This window comes from Uloborus diversus, chromosome 9 (genome assembly GCF_026930045.1).
Source record: "Uloborus diversus isolate 005 chromosome 9, Udiv.v.3.1, whole genome shotgun sequence".
In the NCBI taxonomy this organism is placed as follows: Eukaryota; Metazoa; Arthropoda; class Arachnida; order Araneae; family Uloboridae; genus Uloborus; species Uloborus diversus.
The window spans coordinates 99,599,390-99,618,411 of NC_072739.1; the positions used below are offsets into that span (position 1 = coordinate 99,599,390).

The 19,022-nt window shown below is 32.2% G+C and overlaps 2 protein-coding genes across 3 annotated transcripts in view; one reads left to right on the forward strand and one right to left on the reverse strand.

The window, feature by feature from the left end:
- LOC129230694 (protein arginine N-methyltransferase 5-like) overlaps positions 1 to 1,991 on the forward strand; it is a 77,064-nt gene extending 75,073 nt beyond the window's left edge. Inside the window, exon 17 of one of the 2 annotated variants that reach the window (XM_054865113.1) lies at positions 1,601 to 1,991. In XM_054865113.1, coding sequence (XP_054721088.1) covers positions 1,601 to 1,753 — 153 coding nt within the window. In that variant the 3' untranslated portion in view covers positions 1,754 to 1,991. The remainder of the gene's footprint in view (positions 1 to 1,600) is intronic. The other variant, XM_054865114.1, reaches the window with a different exon arrangement.
- A 1,729-nt stretch (positions 1,992 to 3,720) lies between these two features.
- LOC129230695 (uncharacterized) overlaps positions 3,721 to 19,022 on the reverse strand; it is a 68,706-nt gene continuing 53,404 nt past the window's right edge. Inside the window, exon 7 of the mRNA XM_054865115.1 lies at positions 3,721 to 6,736. Coding sequence (XP_054721090.1) covers positions 6,499 to 6,736 — 238 coding nt within the window. The 3' untranslated portion in view covers positions 3,721 to 6,498. The remainder of the gene's footprint in view (positions 6,737 to 19,022) is intronic.

Genomic DNA, 19,022 nt, shown 5'->3' on the forward strand with positions numbered 1-19,022 from the left:
ATGTTTTATATGTGTCTTTTGAAAAAAATAAGTTAAAACTCAATTTTTGATTTACTGATTTATTTTTGATTTGCAAGCAGAATAAGAATAGCATCATTTAACTCAAATTACCTGTGTGGTGTCTGAATGAGAGCAAACAATAAATTTCCATAAGATAAATATTCCAGGCACATGTTTTGGAATTGAAATACTTTTTTTTGTTGCAAAAAAAAAAAATCCAAGCTTTTGAGTGCAAACAGCAATTACAATGTTATGACAGCTTTGTTGTGATTTTTTTTTTTTTTGGCAACCATAAACTCAAACTGCTTTTGCATTGAAAATGGGGTTACTTATAACATTGAAATGTATAAAATCAATATATTTTGCAATTAGTGCATCTGGATGTTCTCTCTCAGTCAATTTTGTGTAACTTCTTATTAATTTCATCATTGAATAATGTTAATTTATTTCAGCAAAAGTTAAATATAACTCCAAATTTTATTTATCAGATTTTTTTTACTGTAAATTCATTAAATTCAAATTTTCTTAGCCATTTTGTTATGTTTTGTAATGCCAAGTAATGTATGATTTGTGCTCAGCACCAATTGTAGTAATTTTCACTAATTGACTTTTTAAAGCACTTTTTTTTTCTTAAATCCTACGAGTACAGAGCATTTATTGAATACATTGTCTTTTGGAGGCAGGCAAATTGTGTCTCTAGGTATTGGGACCTTAAACTTCTTTTGATTTTTGCAGTTTTACGCACAGAAATGCCAAGAACAAAATGAGCAATCATTGGAGTAGTTTTTTGGTTTCCTCCTTGTTACAAGAACCCTAAACCGTAAAGTGGTCATCTTTCCTTTGATCTATAATCATAGATCACATAGTGCACGTACTTTATGAGGAGTTCATGATTACGCAAAAAAATTTCTTGCATAGCCTTCAGGGCTCTACCTGCAATTTTTAATAAAACTATATCCGCTGCTTATGTAACGAAAGCCTTTTGACAAATTTTCATAATGTCTTGAGCTTGAAGTCGTGCTTCAAAAAAAGCGCAATGAAATTCAATTGTTGAAACTGTTTTATGATTAAAGTTCCTGACACCAAGTAAGCTGGAAAGTTCCAAATGTAATGCCATGTACAGCATCAGGGACACAGAAGTTTTATCGCTGGAAAAATTATTCATGCAAAGATAATTCATGCAAAGATAAAATAAATTCAAACATTTTTTTTTTTTTTTGTAAATGTATATGAAAATCCACTTAAAATTGAATTTTTCGAGAAAACGCGATGTAATTGAAATTTTTCGTTCTTTTTTCTGAAATCAGCCCCAAAATTTCATAAATTAAAATTCAACCATTACCTCTTGTATTTTTTACATTGCTGGCCTGTGTAGCAAAAGCCTTAAAAATGCCACACAAATAATATTTAAAAAGAAAATAAGTTATATTCTTTTTAAGCAACAAATGTTTCCTCTCATACTATAAAGTGAAGCTAAATAAGTGAAGAATAAAAGCAATTCTTGTCAAATGAATCGAAAGATCCCAAGTTTGATGCAAAATTTTGAAATGATATGAAATATCCTTCATCTAAATGACAGATTTTTTTTCAATTGTTTTAGGACTCAGTATATGTTGGTTCAAATCAAGAGTTGGATGTCCATTTCTGGAGATGTGTTTCACCTCGAAATGTGTGGTATGAATGGATGGTTACCAAACCTGTTATTGGGGCTATTCATAATCCAGGAGGAAGGTCTCACACTATAGGACTTTAATTGTTAGTTAACTAATTTTTGAAGTCGATGCTTTTATATTGTCATTTGTCATTGTAAGTCTCCATTTTTAGTTTTATAAATAAAAAAGCATTTTTGATTTTTAGAGCATTTATTCATATGTATTATTTCCCAAGAAGGATATGTGTGCTTATATTGGTAAGAAGTTTTGTATAGTATTTTTTAAATAAGTAATTGTCAGTCATTCACCAAAAAATAGATGAGGAGTGACAGAAACAAAGAATTTTTACATTCTAGGAAAATCGGGGAATATTTACAAAAATGGGATTTTTTTTTCATTATTTTTCCTATTATCTATAAATTTGAAGGATCATTTTGGTAGGTTAAGTAATAATTTCATTAATCAAGTATAATTTGTTTTATTTAAACAATTGATTTACTAATATCTAAATAATGAATACTAAATCAAAAGTAACTGCTTGTGCTAAGTAATGTTTCGTTAACAGAATTACAAGGTAAAACAAATAGTTATGATCTGAAAGTTTTGACACTTTTGCTTTTTTTTTTTATAATTTCTAATTTTGGTTTCTAAATCAGGGTTCGTACACTCCTTCAACACTCCTTCATTCAGGAAATTTTTTTGAAGGGTCCTTCAAACTCCTTCATTTTGGTTTTAACTCCTTCAAAACTCTTTCTTTTTTAGTTCAAGACTGTATAATTTTTCTCTATGACAGTGACTTAAAATACTTCAATCGACAGCTTCACATTGTCACAAGGGGAAAAGTATAAGGACTATTTTGATGTAGTAATTTCATATAATTATTTTTTTCATAAAGATGTAATTAACAAATTGAGCATAGAACTTGTAAAAGTTGAAGGTGAAAATATTATTAGATGACTAAGACATTTCATAAATGAAGTAAAACATGCTTACATGGTGCTTGGCTATTTTTTCAAGTTTTATTATTATTGCTTTCCCTCCACCACACTCTCAGCAGCAAAAGTCAGTTTGTCTAATTATTATTTTTAACTTTAAGTATTTAAAAATACATAAGTGCTGTATTAAGTGATTGCACTAAAAAAGTAATTGTTTAGTGAATCGCAGTTACGATATTGTAAAAAGGGTCATTCACATCCATATGACGAGGAGTAGTAATGTGAAGTGAAGAGCGTAAGATGACATTTTGTGACAAAGGGGAAGGTGGTCAAATATGATGAAAAAAAGTGCGGCATCATGTAAGGACAGCCCATTAGTACCGCTTCAAAATCTCATTTTAACTCCTTCAAAACGCCTTCATTTTATTTCTGAAATTGAGTATGAATCCTGTGGAAAAATTAAATAAATGAACCCCTAAAAAGTGGAGGCTCGGTTGCCCCCTCTCCACCGAATCACCGCCTCTATCTGTGCTTAACTTTGTAGTACACATAATTTCATTATTATTAAATTAGAAAGAAAAAAAGATTTAATTTTTGCTGGGTTAAGCTTAAAATAACCCATGTATTAATATAACTTTTTTTTTCCATTTGTTAAAAGATATCTCCCTTCTCATCCTACATTGTTGTTTGTGCTTCATTACTAAGTAAATAAATAGAAGAAAAATATTTTTCCCACATCTTTGTCATCAAAATTCTGAAAAGTACTTAAGTAGAATCATCTAGGATCACACCAAAGATCAAAGAAATTAATCTTCCAGTACTTACTGATTTGTAATAAAGTTAATCAGACTGAAGGTTCTTCTTCATTGTAATAATCATTCATTGAGTTACAGACTTCAAGGGAAAATAAGACTTTGACTCTTGCGATTTATTCATCTTTTTTTTTTAAATTTAACGTTGATTTTCATATTTATAATTTTACCCATTACACACCATTTTATTTGGTTAATACTTTCTGCCCCTAAATCAAGTCTATAAATTTTAAATGTGCAGTTACTTTTACTGAATATATAGCATCAGTTTCAACTTTTGTGGACTGTTTTGTTGCCATTGAAAAATATAAACCAGTTTCTTAACATCTTTTATTAAAATCAATAATTTCTATAAGAAAATTTTCAGAGCAAAAATTATGTACAGCTGAAAAAATAACTAAGAAAAACTTCTATAACATATAACTGGACAATGAGATGAGCTACAAAACCTAGTATAGCTTTGGAAACAAAAATGAAATTGTTTTGGTCTGCCTTATGTTACAGCTTATGATTGAAAAGTTAGGAGTAGAGACACTTTATTCAATATCTTACAAGAAACAGTATGCAAAAGCAACCATTTATGTTCCTTTGAAAACAACTCATTTAAGGAGGTTGTCATTTGAAGGAGATATTGACTCCTGTGTGTGTGTGTGTGTGTAGAGGTTATTATTGAGGAGGTAAACTCATTGGTGATTTGATTGTTAAATATGTGCAGAATATTCAATTCTGTACAAGTCATTTTAAAAGTATGCTGTATATTTGAGTTGATTATAAATCATTAACTTGTTTTTGTACCTGGCTCATTGGTGATGCTTCTTGACAGAATTCTGCTTTACAAAATGAGTTTAGTAGCACTTTTAGAACTTGCACAGAGTTAACTGATAAGATTGAAAAAATATTAAAACACATGTGAATTTTAAGAAATTGGCAAGTATTAATCTTCTAGGTTTTAAGAAATTGAAAGCAATGATTTTTATATTTATCACTATCCTGAACTTTAATTTTTAAATAATATAAAATTTGAAGTAGGGTTCCCCTGGGTCAGGGAATTCCTGGAAAACCTGAATAGTCAGGAAATTTTATTTTTATGCAGAAAATTATTAAATTTGACAAAAACCTGAAGAAAAAGGACCCTTTATAACATTATTATTTGTGTCATAAACATTTGTGTTCAGTAGGTTCTTATACTCGTTTGAGTTTACTCAAAATGAGGACTTAATAATTTGAAATGGACTGACCAAGAAATTCTTTTGAGTTTATTCTTTTGAACTGTTTGAAAACTGATTGCTGAACTTCTAATTTTAAAATGCTCATTAGTTTGGGTTTTTTTATTTGTTGCTAAGGAAATCATAATCTTAGATTCATAATTTTTAAAAGAAAAAAAAGCACAAATTCAAAAATAGTCTGATATTTTGTAGAGTTTTTTCTAGAAAACCTTTGAAAGTTGGAATAACATTTATAAAAGTGAGTGGGAACACTTTTGAAATTATTACGTGAAACAAAATTTCAGAGTATTTCTTATGTTGATGTTGTCTAAAGCTATGCATCTTGAAATTAATGTTAGTGAAAATAATTCAAATTTGTGTACAGTAGAACCTCCTATGTCCACAAACACTTGGTCTTACTCCACTTCCAATATGAATAAATTTCTATATTCGGAGTGAGGCTAACTTGGCAGTGTACATACATAATGGTTTGAGCAGGCTATTCTGTAACATTTACAATGCTGCCAAGTTAGGTTTGCCCCAACTATAGTTTGTTCTTCTGAATAGTTAATGTGGGATACCAACTTTACTATAGCTTGACCACGAAGAGAAGGCAGATGACCTTGAAGTGAAACCTCATTTTGTATCATTTGTAATATGTAGAATCAATCAGAAAGCACCTAAAAGTGAGAGTCGCTCTCACTGATCCTATCTATCACAAAATAATAACAATCAACCTATTACAAATGATACAAATGATGTGTTTGCATCAAGGTCAGCCGCCTTCTCTTCGCGGTCAAGCTTCAGTACCTCTACAGCTATTGACAAATGGCAATAGCCCAATAACCACCTTTCTCCCTGGCACAGAAAGTTGTTTTAACAAACATTTCATCTAAACCATGGTTTTTCATTCAATAAAATTAAGAATCATTTTAAAATTATATGGTAAGATTGGGAAAATTAAGATTACTTTTAAATGTTTGGAAGAATATAGAGAAAAATGTATAATTATTCAACACATATTAGAGATCAATATAGTTGCCTCATGTGAATGTCATCAAGAAAATTTGGGAAAGTTTTTAAAATATGAACCACACTCTCCATTTTGATCTTTGATACCTAAGTATGTTAACACACAAAAAATGCTAGTTATTTAAATTATGCAAGAAAATTCATTTTGTAGATTGATGATGACCAGGATTTTGTCACCATTCTATTTCATCATTCAGTTAGGAGTGAAAGTTTTCAGTCGTTTGACAGATTTCCGACTTTTTGAAAAAGTTTGAAACAAAATGAGGCAGAAGAAGATTTAAGAAAGTAATAAATAATCCGAATGAGTTAAAATATGGAAAAAATTTAGACAAATGAGTTTTCTTATTTGATTTGTATGATTATAATTAAGAACCACTATTCATTACCTAATGATGAAAAATAAATTATTCTTCATAAAGTGAGAGAATTGGTTATAATTTTATTTCTTGAGGATAGCACCATAGTTCTTCAGTGTGTTTATATATTTTTTTTATTTTGGAACACTTTTTCATAATTTTGAAGTATGACACTCTGTATTCAATCCTTACATTTACCTGAACATTAAATTTCAGACACGCCCCCTTTCTATTTTGAAAATTTCCGTCTTGGGAATTTTTGCAACTTTCACCCCTGTGTTTAGTACTGTAAAAAATAGTTTAAAAGAATCATGCAATTAGCATCTCTTGGATATGAGAGATTGTACCACATTCGAATCTCTTAAAGCAACACATCCAGGTTACTTTCCTGCAACATAAGGTGAGCGTGCAAGTGAAAAGTACTCCATTACTTTTCATTACCTGATTGCAAACAGACAAAAAAAAAATCCGGGAAATGTTCTCAGGTGCTGTAGTTTGACAAGTCTTCACACTTCTTTCTTGGAAGCAAGGAACGCAGTTACCATTGCCAAGACAAGAAGGCAACTATGTGTAACTGAAAGGATTGTTGCTCCTGAACATTCATTTTCCCCGTGGTCGTCACAATTGTAGTAAGGAAATCTGTTTTTCATGTCTGACACCAGGCTGCGAGCCTCCGATTTTCCACGTTCTCCACATCTGTCTTCGAGGATTTCGGTCACACAGGTTTCGTATTTCACCAAAGCACTGTAATGAGAGAAAGCAATTGACAAATTTGAAACACCAAATGGTGTACTATGATGTCAATCTATATAAATAAAATAAAGCATATATCTGTATGTTTATTTGTTCTCTATACAAATCCACAGTTTTCGCCGGATCTGGGCCAAAATTCCCAGAAAAGTACTTGGGCACCCAAGAAAGGGGGGGGGGTCGAACGCCAAAAAAGTAACACACGACTCGAATTTTAATTTTAGGCCCCGAAAATAAAACTAACCGACTTTTTCTACCCGAAATAATTATCCGACCAGTTTAATTTTAACGCCATTCAAAAGTCCGCGAAAAATCACTGGAGTACATTTTCTTCCAGTGCTGTAAAATCACCAGAAGAACAGTTACAAGCATTTTTAAGCCTAATGGAACAGCAATTTTGCGCAATCTCATCTCAGGATTAGCGTGAATAAAACCATTCAGAAGGTTGCCACTTTTTTTTTCTTGACTGTGACTAAATAAAATTTTGTTTTAGTATTGAGGTAAAAATTTCCCCGTTTTATATTTTTTTTTTCCATTGCCAGCGGAAGATATAATCAAGGATTTTAGTTGTACTTATGGGGAGGGTTGCATGTTTAATTTATTTGGGAATTTTTGATTTGCTGTTTTCTTTCTTTAAGAATGATTATTTTGATGGGAAATTTTACAGTATTTTTTTTTCTTTAACTGAAGCCTGATTGTTGAACATGCATCACTTGATATAACTTTTGTTTTCGAGATAAACCATGCTGAGCCGGGCAATGTAGCTAGTGTAATATAAAAAGAGCAGTTTTAGAGGCTAAATAAGTTGTTTCTAGTTCGTAAGCATTTAAGGATTTATGTTGAATATTTAAGAACGAAAACTGTTGGGATTATGAACTGCGAAGAGATTGAAACCTGAGAAAGCAAAAGGAACGTTGGTTAATAATGGGAAAGCAGCTCATACAAAACCAATGTACCAACATCCAAATTTATAGGCTGTCGAAGTGGCCTGACCAGTAGAGCAAAAGGCTGCTGCGGCAATGCCTGAGTTCGAGTCTTGGCAAGTGCATCAATGTTTTGGATGGATGTATTCTCGACTGCAAGCTTTCTTGACAATGGAGAAATAAGCTGAGGCTAAGCGAAATGAAATAGCTCCCAGCCCCTTGTTTGATATTGGGGTGGAATTACGCTCTTCACTTTAGAGATCAAATTAGTTAGTTAAACACATGCATACATATACTTTTTTGTCATAATTTCTGTCAATCGTTAAATATTTTCAATTTTACCATCGAAGCGGTAACTTCATCCGCAGAGCATTTCATCCATTTGAATCAAAAGCGCCAGCCAATAACAGTTCATAGACAGGTGGCGACCTCCTCTTATTCGCGAAGTAGGTAGGGCAGGTAGCTAGTAAGTGTGACGGTTTATCTGTTAACTCTTTTTCTTCCGCGTCTCTTGACGTCTCTGTCAACTTAAGTTGTAAGAAAGTAGAGAAGTTCTTTTGATCATGTCTTGTTGTTCAGATCCCACTTTTATTCTAGTCATGGTCTAATGTAGCACAATGTGCTCAGACTGTTAAGCTAAATATAACTACACAACAGGGGCGATCCCCCCCCCCCCTTGAGGGAATCTGTACTGGTAATTTTTCTATATTAATTTTCAAAAAATGCAACTTTAGAGGATCTTTGATAACTTTAAAGTTAGGGGAAGAAAGGTTTAGGGCTCTCCCTTGGAATGGAAGTCCGAAACCTCATGATCAACATTTGTAAACTGGGATACATAGTAAAAGAATCATTTGCTCCTCCCTTGAAACCTTTCTGGATTCGCCCTTGAGAAACAAATTCCTAAGTCATTAGACTATCATTATAAGCACTACACATGAATAAACTGATGCTTCTAATTTGTTCAAATATAGAACAAGCAACGATAAAATTAAAAAATTTTAAAATCCCCGACTGAGTTGCAACTGTAAAATCAAGTGGGAAAATTTAAAATAATTTTAAAAGCCTTATATAATAAAAAATCAATGTCAAGTATTTTATTTGCTGTTAAATAAAAACTGGCAACAGATAAAAATTTTAAATCATTGCGTTTTATTTCCTTGTCGGCCAACAATGAATTTGGTTATCAATCGTGTGAATAAAGGCGTAGCCATTGTTAAAATCTGCTGTAAAAAAAATGTTATAATTTGAATTCTATTAAGTATAGAAGCTCCATACACATTCTATCAGGTGCAGAAAAAATTCTCTTTATTTTGGTATTAAATTTTAAAATTTTTAACTGTTTTCACTGCAAAAATTGCAAAAAAAACTTTTTGAGGTTTTAATTAATATCTTCATTAATTGTCACCCAAAGATGCAACCTAGCTAATAACACTCTCGAGCAACTCTCCTTTCGAACTTTTTTTTTTGTTCAAAATCGGTCCATCCGTTTAGGCGCTAGAGTGCCACAGACATGTCAAACCTATAACCCCCTTCCTTTGTGTGTTAGGGATAAATACTAAAAACAAAGATGTCATGTAATAATTTGAGTTTTTTTTTTTTTTTTTTCATAAAAATGATTTACAAATTGGTTATAGAAGTTAACAAAAGTTGAACGTGAAAATCTTATTAAAAGACTAAGACATTTCATAAGTGAATTAAAACATGCTTAAATGGTGCTTGGCTATTTTTTCAAGTTTTATGATTATTACTTTTCCCTTCACCAGGCTTTCACTAGCAAAGGTCAGTTTGTCTAATTATTATTTAAAAATTTAACAAGTGGTCGGTCGTAAATTAAAAATTTAAAAAAGAAACCGATTGAGTTGCAAATGTAGAATCAAGAGGGAAAATTGAAAATCCTTTTAAAAGCCGAATACTATTAAAAAACAATTATAAGTACAGTAAAACCCCTGTAATGCGGACACTAACGGGACAATTTTTTTTTGTCCTCAATAAAAGGATGTCCGCAGGACAGGTTTGATAATGTTAATTGCCTTGGAATCTGGGAATTAAAAATTGTCCGCATTTGAGGGGCGTCCATTAAGAGGGATTTTACTGTATTTTATTTGTAAACAAATAGAAACTGGTAACGGATACAAATTTTAAATCATTGCTTTTAATTTCCTTGTCGATCAACAATGAATTTGGTTACCAATCGCTTGAATAAAGGCATAGCCGTATTTAAAATCTGCTTTAGAAAAAAGTTATAATTGGAATTCTATATAACATGGAATTTCCAAACACATTCTATCAGAAACTGAAAAAAATACTTTATTTTGGTACTAAATTTTAAATATGTTTTCACTACAAAAATCGCATAAACCTTATAGAGGTTTTGAATTAATATACAGTCGAGTCCCGACTTACGCGAGGGATGCGTTCCAAGACTCCTCGCGTAAGTCGAAATTTCACGTTGTTGAAAAATGTATGCATAAACATTTTTTAGAAACATACCAAATTTTTTAGACATTTGTAAACATCCCTAACACTGCTTTAAAGCATTCCTCATTTATATATTACAGTTTTACATAAAGAACTCAACTTTTACTGTATTTAAAAAATCAAAAAGCTGTTTTATTCAACATAAAATAGTCAAAATGCACAAAAAGAATGATTGATAAAATAAAACAACACGGTACGTACAGTATGTAGTAATAATAAAATGCTGCACTATAATACTGTACAGTAGATACAGTAATAATATTTATGAGTTAAAAAATGATGAAGATTTAGGCTGCATAATCCGATCGTTATTTTTTATTAAAAACATTTTAAAATATGGTTGCTTCACCTTTTCTTTTATAACGTTTCCATTTATGGCAACAAGCCCCTCTTCCCAATCTCTTTAATCCACAATGCAAGAGCAGCTTCCATTTTCATATACTTTATTCAGACTCTGCAAGCTTTAACATTGAAACTAAGTTCTGAACCGATACAGATATTTTGTTTTGACTTTTAACTGTACGTATGGAAGATTCACTCATACTTATTGCGTTGCTACCGTCAGCGTTTGGTAGTTGTCCAAGCATTATCGAGAATCTTAATTTTCTTTTTATTGTTACAAACTTTATCCCCCTCTCCCCCTCCCCCCCCCCCCCATCTTCATGAACTTTAGATGAAACAGCTCACTAAGGTCCCATTATACTTCATCAACTTTAATGTTTAGAATGAAAAAAAAAAGAAAAATGCTGAGTGGTTTTTTTATGCACAAATAACGTGATGCTTCGACTTAGACTAGTTTGATGTGGGAACTTTCAATGGTCAGTGTGACGCTAATGAGATGTAATAACATTCACAAAATATATATTTAGTTGTCAGTAACGAAGCCGATACTTCCTTCTAAAGAAATTCGTGTTGTGGACGAGGAATTCGCTCGCGTCAGCTCTAAAATTCGTTACTCGTGGAAAATTTGCGTTATAGCCATTTCGCGTAAGTTGAATCGCGTTGTAGCGGGAGTCGACTGTATTCTTTAATTAATGTCATCCGAAGACGCAATCTAGTTAAGAACACTCTCGATCAACTCTTTTCGAACAATTTTTTTTTTTTTTTTTTTTCAAAATCGGTCCACCCGTTTAAGCGCTAGAGTGCCACACACACATACACCTCAAACTTAAACCCCTTTCCTTTGTGTGTCGGGGGTTAAAAATACATAAGTAGATGCACTATATTAAGCGATTGTGTTTAAAAAAATATTGTTCACTAAATCACAAGTTTTGACAAAGTGATGCTCCCATGCCTTGAGGATAAAGTGATCATAAATACATAGGGAAATGAAATTGCTATAAAACGACCTAAACCAATTTTTTACCCTGAAACTCAACGTACCGTGTTCTTATATAATGCAATGTAAAGTAACAACAAAAAAATTTGAAGTGTTTAAAGAATTTATTGTATTTATTATCCACCTAAGTTGAAAACCTACGATTTTATGACCACTTTACCCCACCAGATCCTAATCATTTTGTACGACTGTGCAATCAACTTCTGAAAAGTGCAAATGAAGTGCTTTAAAAAATTTTAACTGTGCTAGAGTCTTTGAAAATTATTTAAGGTTTTTGAAATTCCTTGAAAAGTTTTTCAATTTTGTCTCTTATCAAGAAAATTAAAGTATGAATTGTCCAAACGGCCAGAACATTTACTCTTTCGCTCTTATTTTCTGAATCTCTACACCATTTCTTTCAAACCATTTTGTACAATTTTTATACTGTAGGGCATTTGATGAAAGGGGGGGGGGGGTTGGGGGAAGTGATCAAAAACAAACTACACTAAATGCCGATATGAGATATGAGCAAATGACGATGTGCTTCTCTTTTCTCCTCTCTCGTTCTTCCTCTCTGGATTAATGCAACGATTTGTCGAGCAAGCAGTTTTTATTTTGATTGATCTTGATTTGCAAAAGAATGCATAACTTTTAAAGGACTTTGTTTGCCTTTTTTTTTTTTTAATTTCTACTATATCTAATAGTATATAGAAGAAAGTATTAGATTCGTGCAAATTTTCGAAGTCCGAATTTTGACGGATTTGAACGTTTTGAGGTGCGTTGAGTCCATTTCGACCATTTTTACTTTCTTCTATATCTAATATATAGAAGAAAGTATTGGATTCGTGCAAATTTTCGAATTTCGAATTTTGACGGATTCGAACGTTTTGAGGTGTGCTGAGTCCATTTCGACTATTTTTGGAAAATGTCTGTCTGTCTGTGTATGTGTGTGTGTCACGTCTGTGTGTGACCAGTTTTTTGTGGCCGCTCTACAGCAAAAACTACCGCATGAAATCGAACGAAATTTGGTACACATATGTGTCCGTATGTGAACTTGTGCCCATTGGTTTTTGGCGCGAATTCCTCCAAGGGGGGTGGAGCAATGGGACGTTTTTTGAGTTACGCGTGGTTGCTATTCCTCAGGAAGTAACTGGCGGAATCAAACAACATTTGGTCCATATGTTGCCAGTAACAGGAACAGGTGCTGATTCAATTTTGGTGTCAATAACTCAAACGGGGGTTGAGCTATAGAACGTTTTTTGTCGTCAATTGTGACTGCTGTATCTCAAGAAATAATGAACGGAATGAAAGAAAAATTTATCAGCAAATAGCCCTTAGTGGGTTACTTGCTGTATTAGTATATTAGAGCTGATTTTATTTTGGTGTCAGCAGCTAAAAAGGGGAGAGCGCAATCGCCCATTCCTTTTTTTCCATTGTGAGTGCCCTATCTCAAGAAGTAATGCTACGTTCTGGTTGAAATTTGGAATATATGTGAATCGATATGTAAACAGGCTTTGGTTCAATTTTGACACCAATCGCTCCAAGGTGTTTTTTTTTCCGAAGAAAAATAGCTTTATTAATACAACAAAAAGAAAGAAAAATCGTAATAGATTGTCGTCTGCGTATTTCTCGTGATTTTAATTGTATGGAAATGACCGGAAATATTATCTCAATGATTTAAAATTTTTAACTGTTGCCATCTTATGTTTGTTAAAAAATAAAATATTTGTAATTAATTCAAGAAAGGCTTTTAAAATAACTTTCAATTTTCGCTCTTGGCTTTGCTTTTGCAATAATTCAGACATTGGGATGGTCGTCAAGTTTTTGCATGTGTAATTTTGTTTTTGTTGAGAATTTTGCTTCCTCGTCAAGCATGGGGAGGGATCAGAAAAAAAAAAGAAAAATATAGAAGAAAGTTTCGTGATGGCCACAACATACTAGTTGGAAAATGTCTGTCTGTGTGTTTGTATAAGACCAGTTTTTTTGTGGCCGCTCTACAGCAAAAATTACCGCATGAAATCGAACGAAATTTGGTACACATATGTGCCCCTATGTGAACTTGTGGCCATTGGTTTTTGGCGCGAATTCCTCCAAGGGTGTGGAGCAATGGGACCTTTTCTTGAGTTGTGCGTGCCTGCTATTACCTAAGAAGTAACTGGCGGAATGAAACAAAATTTGGTCCGTATGTTGCCACTAACAAGAAAAGGTGCTGATTCAATTTTGGTGTCAATGGCTCAAACGGGGGTTGAACTAAAACCTTTTTTTGTCGTCAATTGGGACTGCTGTATCTCAAGAAAAAATGAACGGAATCAAACAAAAATTTATCGACCAGTAGCCCCTAGAGAGTATAAGAACTGATTCTATTTTGGTATCAACAGCTGAAAAGGAGGTGGTGCAATCGAACGTTCTTTTTTTCCATTGTGAGTGCCATATCTCAAGAAGTAATTGTACGTTCTAGATGAAATTTGGAATAAATGTAAATCCATATGTAAACAAGCGTTGGTACAATTTTGACACCAATCGCTCCAACAGGTACTGATTTTTTTTTTTTTTTTTTGCAAATAAAAATAGATTTATTAATGCAACAATAAGAAAGATAAATCGTATTAGACTGTCGTCTGCGTATTTCTCGTGATTTTAATTCGCAACTCCAACGAACTATAGGGGGCACTGCAGTCACTGTCTAATGGCGGAATTAAAAACTAAAACAAACGCATGTGGTAACGAAGAAAATGCTAAAAGTGTTGTGATTTTTGTTGTTATGTATGATTTTTTCGCTTTATTCATTTGAAAAGATTTTTCAAAGTCTTTTGGTTATTCTGACCCATATAGAAAGAGATTAGAAACAAAAAAGTATTACGAAAGTAAACAATTAATGCAGAACACAGTAAGTTGTTCTGAAGCAGCCATTTTCACGATGTTGAATTCGGAATTCATAAATTTTTGGTTCGCTTCGAACGGCATTTTCATTTTGTACCGTTTTTTCTATACATTAGTACATATTAAGTTCAGTTTCGTGACATTTCCGGCATTTGTTAACATTTTTGTCACATAGTGCACATACGTGGCAGACTGTCAAGAGTAACGTTTAACACTAGATAATTTATTTCTATGACTATATGATTGGATATCCGAAGAAATCATGCATTTAATTCATTCGTCATGGAAATGATTTACCTGATATGCGGAATCTTGTCAAGATACATTATTCTTTCACACAATTTTAAAACCATAACCCTATAAACAGATATTTGTCAAACTCTTATTTTTTATTGTTCAAATTCTTAACGTTCTTTCTGGATTTTTCAATCTGTTCTGCGATAAATATTTTCAAGAAAATTTATTTGCATACTGTCTATTTCAGTAGGATACTGTAGTAACAAAGGTTATTTAAATCATTTATGTGGAATTAGGTTAAGGAAAAGTGTCCAGTCAATGTTGTTAAGTTCGTTTTTTTTTTTTCATCGAATTGAAAATCTGATATTTATTCAAATTCACTCAGAACAAAATAAATAAAATGTGTACTCACAGTTTATATATGGTGGTTGTTTTCTTTTCAGTTGATTGATCATTATTTCTTTTTACTTATCGAATTCTGTAATCTTACTATCATTTTATTCCACTCATGATAAAAATTAAAAATGGTTTAACTAAAAACGCGAAATCTCGCCAAGGCTACTTTGCTCGCATAATTCCAAAACTATAACCCTAAACAAATTTGGCGAAACCTTTCAGCTGAGAATAAAAGGAATAAAGTAAATTCTTTCTCGGTTAAACATTTTTCATTTTGTTCTACGATAATAAATTCAAGAAAATATTTTGCATACTGTCCATTCCAACTAAATGCTGCTGTAAAATATGATTAGTTAAATTAATTTAAGATTAAAAAAAACTCATATTCTTACAAATTCATACAAAACAATAAAAAATTTTACCTGGTATAACGTTATCCAATTTTGTTAATCCAGTTTTCTTGTTTACGCTTCCACCATTTAATACTTTTTTGAAAGAAATAAGGAAAACTAACATTATTTTGAGAAGCTCGAGAATACTACTAAGGGACGAATTAATTTCTGTTGTTGAAGGCGTTCTTAGACATGTTGAATGCGTTACTCAGAACAAACTGACCGCGTTTACGTCAACAGATACACGTGGAGCGCAACGTGGCAATGTTTTAGTTGCATTCGCAGTTTTATAAATCACCGCAAGGTAGCGTATTCGAGCGCTGGAGTTCCGAATACTATGGAAATGATCGGAAATATTATCTCAATGATTTAAAATTTTTAACAGTTGCCATCTCATGCTTGTTAACAAATAAAATATTTAATTCAAGCAAAGCTTTTAAAATAACTTTCAATTTTCGCTCTTTGCTTTTCTTTTGCAATAATTCAGACATTGGGATGGTCGTCAAGTTTTTGCATGTGTAATTTTGTTTTTGTTGAGAATATTACTTCCTCGTCAAGCATTCGGAACTCCAGCGCGCGAATACGCTACCTTGCGGTGATTTATAAAACTGCCGATGAAACTAAAACATTGCCACGTTGCGTTCCACGTATGTCTGCTGACGTAAACACAGGCAATTTGTTCTGAGTATTTATTAACGCAATCGATGTGTCTTAGTTTGCTTTCAGCTACGGAAATTAATTCGTCCCTTAGTAGTATTCTCGAGCTTCTCAAAATAATGTTAGTTTTCATTATTTCCTTCTAAAATATGAGTTGTTGAGAAATGGTGAAAGTGAAAATTCTGGATTAACAAACTTGGATAACGTTATAGAAGGTAAAAAATTTTATTGTTTTGTATGAATTTGTAAGAATATGGGTTTTTTTTTTAAATCTTAAATTAATTAAACTAACCATATTTTACAGCAGCATTTAGTTGGAATGGACAGTATGCAAAATATTTTCTTGAATATATTATCGTAGAACAAAATGAAAAATGTTTAACCGAGAAAGAATTTACTTTATTCTTTTTATTCTCAGCTCATGAAAGGTTTCGCCAAATTTGTTTAGGGTTACAGTTTTAGTATTGTGCGAGCAAAGTAGCCTTGGCGAGATTCCGCATGTTGCGGTTAAACCATTTTTAATTTTTATCATAAGTGGAATAAAATGGTAGAAACATTACAGAATTCGATAAGTAAAAAGAAATTATGGTAGATCAAACTGAAAAGAAAACTACCACCATATATCCGTGAGAATTTTGTTGATGATTTGCATAGCATGACATAATTAAAACATAACTCAGGAATTAGAAACATCGAAACAGAAAAATTTTAAATTAACCGATTCGGGAATTTGAGAGAAATAACTCTGCTACAAATGCAAAACAGTAAGCGCTAGCCAAGCAAGACAAAGAAGTATCATCTTCTTTCGATAATAATTTGTAATGTCATATTGAATTTTCTAGCATTAATTGTTATTCTTGTCAGGCCACAATTATTATTTAGTTTTATCAAGAATTGATAAATATCGAATTCAACATCGTGGAAATAGCTGCTTAGAACTACGAACTACGTAGTTTGCACTAATCTTTGACGTTTAGTAATGCTTCTTGAATTCTCATTTCTTTTTACGTGGGCCAGAATATCCACAAGACTTTGAAAATTAATTTAAAAAGAATAAAGCGAAAAAATCATACGTACGAACAAAAATCGTAACACTTTTAGCATTTTCTTCGTTACCATGTGCGTTTGTTTTAGTTTTTAAGTCCGCCATTAGACTGTGACTTCAGTGCCCCCTATAGTTCGTTGGAGTTGCGAATGGGGTGGGATCAGAATTATAAGAAAAATATAGAAGTTTCGTGATGGCCACAACATACTAGTTTCATATTTTTGTAGTCTCAATTACCCCATATAAGGCCTCAAAATACAGATTTTATACATATATTTTTCAACAAATTTCCCTGGGGAGAAACCCCCGTACCCCCTGAAATTATGGATGATCTACAACCGACTTAAAGGGTCACTCTCCTGTTATCCTTACCACTACAATGTGAATAATAAAATAATAATAAATAACAACAGTCCAGTGGAATAATTTAAAATCGAAACAAAAAACATCTTCCATGTTAATATTTTTATGCATGTACGTGTGTCTATTTGTGCATAAATGTTAGGTTAGAGCAATGTGCGAATCCGGGTCCCTCCCGAAAAGAGTTTCTGGATACGGCCTTGAATGTAAACAGCTGGTGGAATTTATATCTTAAAGGATTAAAGATGTGATTCTTGCAAAAACTAATGCGACAAAAGATTGATATTGTTTCTTTTGAAAATGTTTTTTCGCATTTAAATTTTAATGTTCTATTTTTTTGACTCAATGTAAAGTATCATCTCTATAAACTTATTGATAATTCTGCCTAATATAATTATCATATTCGTTTGTATGAAATATTATGTAGGGTCTGGTGGGGGAAAGTGGTCAATGGGGTAAAGTGGTCATAATTCAAATAAATGGCTATACCTTAGAAATAAATGTTCGAATGAATGGGAAAATTTTATTTTTGAGTAGTGTAGTTAGAAACTACATTTTGAATACAAAATTTTACAACTGGCAAAAATTTATTTGGTAAAAAAAAATATTTTGTGTGATTATGAATTTTTTAAAAATATATACCTTTTTTAACTTCCTTGGGAAATTTTGTTTCTTAGAATTATGAACAGATTGACTAAGCAGGAAGCTTCCTACATGTCTCAAGAACTCATACTCATTAGCAGTTAGCTGAATCTATTTTGAATAATTTTTTAGAACAGTTTTAGTAAGATGGGGTAAAGTGGTCATAATATTAGGCTTAACGAATATTGTTCTTTTAAAATCACTTAATCTTTAAGTATAAGGCAGATATAAATTAAATATTAATTTCACTTAATATGTATTGTTTTTACAGTAAACAAGGTTAAATATATGAGTATATGCGCATGCATACGCATATACTCGTGTAGGCACGTATATATACGTATTCACATAAATGCACCAATAAACACGTATTTGGGTATCTCGTAGTATTTTTTATCTATACAGATATACATTCGACTATATACGTATATACCCACTTATACTCGTACATATACGAACACTTATATACTCAGGTAGACACGACGTATATACGCGTACGTACTCGAGCTGACACTTACATACTAGCATATGATATACATGTATGCAGGGTGAGTATAAACTCTTGGGCAAATTTTTAAAAGGTGTTAGAGAGAAGGATAAGAAGTAAGAATCATAAGAAAGATATGGCCACAAACTCAACGCTGACGCGCTATATGCACGCAAAGCCAGAAACTAATGAATGCAAAACAGGTCACAAATTTATTATAAAAAAGACAATTTTACACAACGACTTAAGAAAGTTTTAAAGTGATTGATGAAACTTGCGGCCGGCATCTGTAATACATGCGTCGCAATCACTCTGTTGCAATTACGAGACTCTTGAAAAACTTTCATCAGTCGCTGCGCCTTTGTTGCGATGCGTGTATTAGAGCTACTACAGGCCTTACTTTTTAACAACTGTCTAAATATTTCTTAAGAACTAAAATGTCGGGTAAAGTCATCTTTGTGTATC